Below are 8270 nucleotides of genomic sequence, written 5' to 3'. Positions count from 1 at the left end.
ATCTTTTTCTTTTTAGATTTTTCAGGTGTTTTTTTGCGTTTCTTTTCTTCTTATTCTAGCCTTTTGAGGTTGTTTCTTTTTTGCTCACAAATCAGTTTTTTTTCTTGTATAATGAATTTTAGATTTAGAATTTTCAATATTTATAGAATAGTCGAATTCAAATCGATTCGAATATTTGATATTCTAAACGAATTCGAATTCAATTTATATTTTTGAATGACCGACGGATATCGGATCGAATTCGAATCAGCTATACTTTAATTGGAATCGAATATGAATATCGTCTGATTCAATTCAAATTCACTCTGTTTACAGGCCTAACCGATATGAATACTGATACTATGAACTTCTTGGTCTATATATTGTGGATACAAGTGGAATGAATTGTTTCGGGCTTCGGCCGCCCTACCCATGGCACATATCCATAACCTCAAAAACCGATAATTTATACAAAAAAAACCATGGCAGAATTGGTTGACTGCAATCATTGATACAATCAACTGAACCTCTACTGTTTAATTATGTCTGGAAAAATCTATGAACCTAGTACCTGTCTCTAACTCTCTAATAAGAAATCAATTCTTGAGGAATCATTACTCTTGTATCAAGAAATACAGGCAAAGGATGCAAGGAAGTGGTCACACTCTGGTCAAACCAACCAACTTCTGCAAACAGCTTCTTGATCAGCACACCTACCACATAAGAAAGACCTGATGCTGTCAATGCAATCCCAACGTAGTACATTATGGTTTTGGAATAAGACCTCGGTGGCTTCTGAACATGGGCTTTTCCAATAGAAAGTAGAAAGATGCATAGAAGGGAGGCAACTCCAACTGTTATGAGTTTATATTCCTTGTTATTGCTCTTATAGAAAGAGAAACCATATATGACTGGTGGTAATGACCCAAAGACAAGATATGAGAGCATAACGACAATTATATGCAATAAGAAGTTCTCTCTTTGACCCAATACTCGTTGGTATCGATCAACATTATCATCTGCAGTAGTGGTCTGTCCTCCATTCTGATCATTTTTCAGTTCCCTAACCTGCAAGCATGCATGCATGGTAAATAAGCATGAACACATGGTACACATGTTCACTTACTTTTTACAAGGAAATGATCAAGATTGTAAATAACAAAAATGAAGAAAATACAGGTTTTGCACTCTAAATTCAATGCATATGCTGTACTTCAAGAAAGGGAAATGTAAATCTTTGGGATTTCATTAAGGTTCTGTTTTTAAACAAAAAAGCATTAAGGTTCTGTTTCTTCTGTATTATTTGGGGTTCTATAGTTCATACCCTAGCTTTTGTTTGTCATTTTCTTTTCCTTTTTCCTTTTTTTTTTTCCTTTGGGTAAAAGGGGAATGCACACCTCACCTCCCAAAAGGAGCAATAAATGCAGGTATTCCAGCTTTCCCTAATCTAAGTCCATCATTTGCTAGAGTTCAGGTATTGGTACAAATTTCCTACTGCCAGGCTTGGGCCTTGCTTTTGAGTCTTCCCTTTCTTTTATCATTTTTAGACCAGCTAAGACACATGTTTCGCAACTACTGTAATCCATACAATTTCCAATTCCCTCGAGACATTGAAGATTTAACCTGTTTACAGCTCAGCCTTTGTATGTAAATTATGGTATAATATCAGTCTCTTTTCTTTTTTTAAAAAACAATGGAAATAAAAAATTGCATGAAAGGTAAATCCTTGAACTGACAAATGTTATAATGCAGATTCAAGTCTGCAGGTGTCCACTTAATGATTACCCAATGTCGGTCCTGGATATCTGGGGTCTTGGGAAGGTTGGACTGGATACAAACCTAATTCTTCGGAATTTTTTTTCTCAAAGTGATCACCCTGAGATTCTAACCCTCATTCTCACACTTCTCAGCTTGACTGGGAGACAGATCTGACTAAATGGGAGATTGATTTTTCTCCTATTTGGAAATCCTTTCTTCATTCTCTTTCTAGGTTTCTCTTAGTGGCTTAGTACTCGACTATACAACCTCTAGGATGACTACTGTCATTTTCTGTGCCTTCAAATCCAAGAAAACCAGTACCAAGGTTCATGCAAGATGCATTCAATTTTCTGTTCATGTTTTCATGATTAATGAATGGGTTAGCTGGTCATGGATCTGAGTTTTGGGTACGAGTCATGGACATGGGTTTGATACAGGTAATGCATATGGATAATGGATCATGAATATGGATTAAAATGGATTTAGATATGGACAATGCTATGAGACTGGGCTTGGGTAAGGACTTGAGATTGAGTATGGTGATGGGCTTGGGCCTGCTACTTCTTCTTAGACCTGCAGCTATAAGCCTTTAATCTTGTAGATTCTTTTCCATCATTGGTGGAATGGATGGGTTGTGAATGGACAAAAGTGTATAATTCTTTATGTTGTATACATTTGAATATCTATAAATTCTATAGTAGAAGAAATATTTGTTATCTGACATAAAATAAGGACCTCTAACAAATAGCTTCAACCAATTAATTTTTGTTATCTATGACAATTGAGATGAAAATTGCATTTTGACCACATTTAATTCAACAGGACTACTTTTATGTATTTTTTAGCAGAATTAATAGAACTGTTATTGTAATGAACACCATATTGATTCAAAGAGATTAAGTTGAAAATAACTCACATTGTGAACAATAACGAAAAACCCACTAATCAGATTTGCCAATCCCAGAGCTGCAATGTTCACTGCAAAGAGTTTCTAGAATAAGTCTTTCAAAGTAATAGACCAAAAGTTAGTTTATAAAACAATAGCAGATTGCCATTGTACATAAAACCAAGTCATGGCATTTTAGTTTTGCATTGAATCTACACCACTTTCACACAAAACGGACTCATTTTTGGTTGCTAAAACAAAATAGAAATGAGTTCAGTTTGTAAATTCTTCAAAGAGCCACATTCTAATATTTTATAAACAAAGTCATGCCATTTTAGTTTTGCATTGAATCTACACCACTTTCACACGAAATGGACTCATTTCTGGTTGCTAAAACAAAACAGAAATGAGTTCAGTTTGTAAATTCTTAAAAGAGCCACATTCTAATATTTTATAAACAATTAGAGGTATTTTACTATTGTAGATATGGAGGCTTTAGATATAAATTATGCTATAGGACAATTGTTAAGATATGGCGGTTTCCTATCATTTGTTCTATTTTATTATTGTAGACCAGAATGCATGTATAACAGCCCAGGGTATTCTTGTCATTTCTCTTTAATGCTCTTACAGTGAATCCTAACTCACTCTTCTCTCTTGCTTTTTCTTCTTCTGTTTTATCAGATTCTATAACAAGCTACTTGGTATTAGATCTTTTCTTTGGGGCTTTGTGCTCTTTGGGACTGATGCCACTGGCAATCCATGTGACATCAGAGGGTGTGCAAAATGTACTTCAATGGCTGAAAATTTTACAGTTTAATAGGCCTTAATTTTTAGAGACTTGATAAATACCTTTTCAAAAACTTTTGAGGCTCAGATTTTCTGGATCTTTTTTTGTGGCCAGGTTCTTTTCACATGAGAAGTAGATGGTGAACAAGACAAGAAATGTTTGATACAGGACACAACTATGGATATGCAGAAAGTGATCTTGTATTGTTTTGAGTATTGAGAAGATGGCACTAGGTTTTCCCAACTTTTTTTTCTCTTTTTGGGTCTACAACAGATCTGCATTCTATTCTATGGATGGCATGGATACCCAGAAGGTGATAAATGTCCAATAAAAAGTGACATGACAGACATTCTTATTGGTTCTAGTATAGCTGAAATGTCTTCAAGGCAGGTAGTAAGCCTAATCAATGTGGATTAGTTAACAAAGATGTATATTGGAATCCAAAGAAAGGGTACATTAGTGGCAAGATAGAATGAAGTAGATGGGTTAAGTGGTTAAGTCAGTGATGACAAAGAATCAAAAGAAGAAACACAAGAGAAAGTTGCAGGAGGGGACCGTCAAAGTCAACAGTCCAACTTCTAGGCAGATTTTGCAGACTCACTTTCTCTTGATCCAACTATTGAATTGATCTTGAATTTGGATATTGAAACTTAAGAACTGTAGAGGAGACCTTCCAAATGTAAAGCTAATTGAACTACAGGAAGACTTTCATCAAGGGAGGTTACTGTTGCTGGATTTCTGTGTCTGTCAACAGTTGGTCAAAGTCAAAGCTAAACACACATTAATTGGGTCAGTTGTTAGTGAGTTAAAGTTAGTCTATTGGTTAGGGAAATAAGGCCAGTTTTGTCCTGTTTTCTTTGTTTCTTCAATACAAAGGAGTTTTCGGGAGTACAATTTGTAGATTCTGACGTCTTTGGTCGTGTCCAGCAACCAGGGTTAGTTTATGAAATCAACATTAATGTTTTATAGGGTCTACTAAGACTACAAGGCCCCTAACATTGTTTGCACCACTATTCATCTTATTCAATTTTGGAGAGAGCTATTTCTGCACTCTTATGTATACTTTCAAGTGATTGCCGGTAAGTTTAATATTCTACTAGATTGCTGTTGAAAAGTGAGTTGATTGTGTTATTGGTGCTTTCTTGCTATTTGTATAGGCTTTTAGGTTGCTGCTACCTACTCCGGGGCATAGTTACCTTTTCCTTTTCATTTGTAACACTTTCATATAGGTAAAACAATGGGTGCACACACCCCAAGACAATTTTTGTTTTTGATAGATGTAGAGAAGATGGGCCGAATGGCCCATAGGTTGCTTATTCTTTCTTGTTATCTATGTTTCTTTTCTGTAATGGGTCTTATTCTGGGTCCATCCAGTCAATATTAAGTTCTGTGTAAATTCTTGCCCAACTAAGGGCCTCCTTGTAATTATTCAAATATTTCTAATAAAACAGTGTTAGGGGGTTGAGAGAGAGTGAGTTCGAAATCCTCTTCTCAGACCCTCATTGCCAAACCCTCAACTCTCTTCTCTTCAGTTTTCTTCATGGTATCAGAGCATACCTGAACTTCAGTATCCTAGGGCTGGAAGCTTTACTCGTGTTGCCTGATTCTTGGAGGTCATTGGAAGTGCCCAAGACTTGAATCTCTTGGAGAAGTGGTTCGGTGGCCAGGAAGAATCAGAGAAAAGAAAAAGGGGAAGAGGAACAGTTCGGTTTTGTTGAAGCTCAAAACTGTAAGTTGTACTCAGATTTCTGGGTTCAGTTTTCTTCTGGTTCGAAACTGTAAGTTGTACTCAGATTTCTGGGTTCAGTTTTCTTTCGGTCGTTCTGTATTGCTTTCGACTGTGTTTGGACTGTTGAACTGTCCGAAAGCTTTGGTTGTTCTGTACTACCTTCGGCTGCCATTGAATCTGGTTTAACCCAGAAATTCTGGGCTGTTTTTCACTCCTTATTGGACTGTCAAACAGCTGAAACATCCCTGTAGCAAGGCTGTGGATTGTTGCTTATATCTGGCTGTTCTTGGGGGGCTGTACGAACTGTTCTTGAGGCCTTTTTTTCTCCTCTTGACAGTGGGATTGTCTCTATTGCCCACACTGTGTTTGTAGAAAGGGTACTTCGGCTGAGTGCCAAGTGGTATTTACTTTGAAGTCCAGATTTGAAAAGGGTACTTCGGCTGAGTATCTAGAAGTTTCTGTTTTACTTCTTGAAGGCTGAACTCAGTGTATTGCCTTCTTGTGGTCGGCTGAACTCTGTTCTTGCTTGTCCTTATTCAGTATACTTGTAGAAGTCATCTGAAATCATATTTGGAGTGTTTACATGATGTACTCCTCAGAGTTTGAAAACAAAAGTGGTGCTGAATATGGACTGGTTCAGGGGACTCCGAGTGACTCCTTATTGACTGTGACCACAGTTAAACTAGATGGAACTAATTATCTGGCGTGGTCACAATCAGTAAAGATTCATGTATGTAGTAGAGGAAAGTGGGGGTTCATTTCCGGGAGTAAGAAGGCTCCCCCAGAAGATGATCCATCCTACGAGAAGTGGATGCCAGAAAATTACACTGTCATTGGGTGGCTTGTGAACTCAATGCAGCCACAAATCAGTCAACACTACCTATGGATGAATTTAGCAAAGAAAATTTGGGACAGTGTTGCAGAAACCTATTCCCAAAAACTCAATGTGGCCCGGGCATATAAATTGAGAAGTGATGTAAAGAATTTAAGGCAAGGAGAGAAACCTCTTGCTGTATATTTCTCAACCCTTAAGTCCCTATGGCAAGAGATTGACCTAATAGAAGTTGTAACTTGGGACACCACCAATGATGCAGAGACCTATAGAAAATTGGTTGAAAGGAACAGGGTTTTTGAGTTCTTAACTGGACTAAACCCAGAATATGATATCACAAAACAGAATATTCTTTCCAAGGAGTGTGTCTCTTTGTCCCAAGCTTATGCATTGGTGAGTAGTGAAGAGAGCAGAAGGGCTGTTCAGGTTCAAGGGGCTGATATTAATGATCACTTTGCCAATATGGGGATTAAACCTAAAGGTAATGCTGGAACTTCTAGTGGCACAGGAAAGAAAGAAGTTATATGTGAGTACTGCAAGAAGCTGAAGCACACCAAAGACAAGTGCTGGAAGTTACATCCTGATCTTGTTCCCATTCGGTTTCAGAAAAAACATGATAGTAAAAGATCGGGAAGTGCAAATGTAGCTGCCGGGCCAGATAGTGAAGAGATGTCTGCTTCTGCACAGTTGGCAGCCATGAGAGCAAAATATGAAAAGTTTGGGAAGATGATCAGTCAGCTGAGTGATGTGACCTCTCCTTCCAACCCTTCAGGAAATTCTACTACTTCAGCATTTGCTCATTCAGGTATAAGGGCTTCTGCCAATCATGCTACCTCTTCAGGTAATCTCAAGATTCCTTGGATTATTGACTCAGGTGCTTCTGACCATATGACCAATCTGTCTACCTTGTTTGTTTCATATGACTTACTTCCTGGACGTGATAAAATCACTTTAGCTGATGGTTCACTTGCCCCTATCTCTGGTAAGGGAACCATCAAGGCTACGAATTCCTTGTACCTACCTTCTGCCCTTCATGTACCTAAACTAAATACAAATCTGTTGTCTGTGAGTAGTTTAACCAAGTCACTAAACTGTTGTGTAACTTTTTTTCCTTCCTACTGTGTTTTTCAGGATCTGGAGTCTCAGAAGGTGATTAGGAGTGGCCATGAGGCGAACGGAATATACCTGCTTGATACTCCGGGACAATGCACTGATCATCTTGGGAATGTTGCTCTTGAATCTATCTCTTCAGAGTCTGTTATAGTCGGATTATGTTGTGTCATTATTGTTTTGGTCATCTGTCTTTTTCTGCCTTGAGTCATCTATTCCCTGAACTGTTTAAGGGAATTAGTCTGTCCAGTCTACATTGTGAGTCTTGTGAATTGTCAAAGCATTGTAGAAGCAATTATCCTTTGAGCAATAAAAGATCTTCTGTTCCTTTTAATATTGTGCATTCTGATGTGTGGGGACCTTACCACTTACCCTCCATGGGTGGCTACAAATATTTTATCCTGTTTATTGATGACTTTTCACAGTTCACTTGGATATTCCTGATGAAATCCCGTGATGAAGTTCCAAGACTTGTAAAACAATTCCATGAATTTGTTCTAACCCAATTTGATACCAGGATTAAGATCTTCAGATCGGACAATGCAAAAGAATACTTTGAGAAAAACCTATCCTGCTATCTTTCTAACATGGGGGTTATTCATCAAAGCTCATGTGCTAGGAATAATAGGCATATTGTTGAGGTTGCAAGAAGTATTTTATTTGCCTCACATGTTCCTACCAGGTTTTGGGGTGATGCTGTACTTACTGCTACCTACCTTATAAACCGCATGCCATCCAGGGTTTTGGGGTTTAAGTCTCCCTTCACTCTTCTTCATCCGGACAAGGATCTTTTTCTTGTTCCTATTCGTGTCTTTGGCTGCACCTGTTATGTACATGTTCCAAGTGTCCAAAGGCATAAATTTGAACCCAAAGCTCAAAAGTGTATCTTCCTTGGTTATTCCCCCACACAGAAGGGTTATTGTTGTTTTGATCCAAAGTCTGGTAATCGATATGTCTCAATGGATGTCACATTTGATGAGCTTTCCCCCTTTTATGGTTCCTCTCCAGAAGGACATTGTCCACAGGGGGAGAATTTGACACAGGTGTTTGCTCTTCCTCTTCTTGTCCCTGTTGAGTCTCTTGATGTGTCTGCCTCTCCTTCAAATGAATCAAGGGTGGATCAGTCGCTCCATTCTCCTTGTCCCAGTACTCTACCTCCTCGTCCTATCCTCAATCCCAAGGTGTA

General features: G+C 38.1%; 1 protein-coding gene across 8 annotated transcripts in view; it reads right to left on the bottom strand.

Moving 5' to 3' along the window:
- Positions 1–337: 337 nt before the first annotated feature.
- Positions 338–8270, bottom strand: part of LOC104592934 (membrane protein of ER body-like protein) — a 124131-nt gene continuing 116198 nt past the window's right edge. For all 8 annotated transcript variants that reach the window (XM_088900754.1, XM_010252497.3, XM_088900752.1 and 5 more), the window contains 2 exons: positions 2654–2715; positions 338–1047 (listed from right to left, as the gene is read on the bottom strand). In XM_088900754.1, coding sequence (XP_088756880.1) covers positions 565–1047; positions 2654–2715 — 545 coding nt within the window. In that variant the 3' untranslated portion in view covers positions 338–564. The remainder of the gene's footprint in view (positions 1048–2653; positions 2716–8270) is intronic.

This window comes from Nelumbo nucifera, chromosome 3 (assembly GCF_055504915.1).
Source record: "Nelumbo nucifera cultivar China Antique chromosome 3, China Antique-T2T, whole genome shotgun sequence".
In the NCBI taxonomy this organism is placed as follows: Eukaryota; Viridiplantae; Streptophyta; class Magnoliopsida; order Proteales; family Nelumbonaceae; genus Nelumbo; species Nelumbo nucifera.
This window is presented reverse-complemented; position numbering and strand designations above follow the sequence as displayed.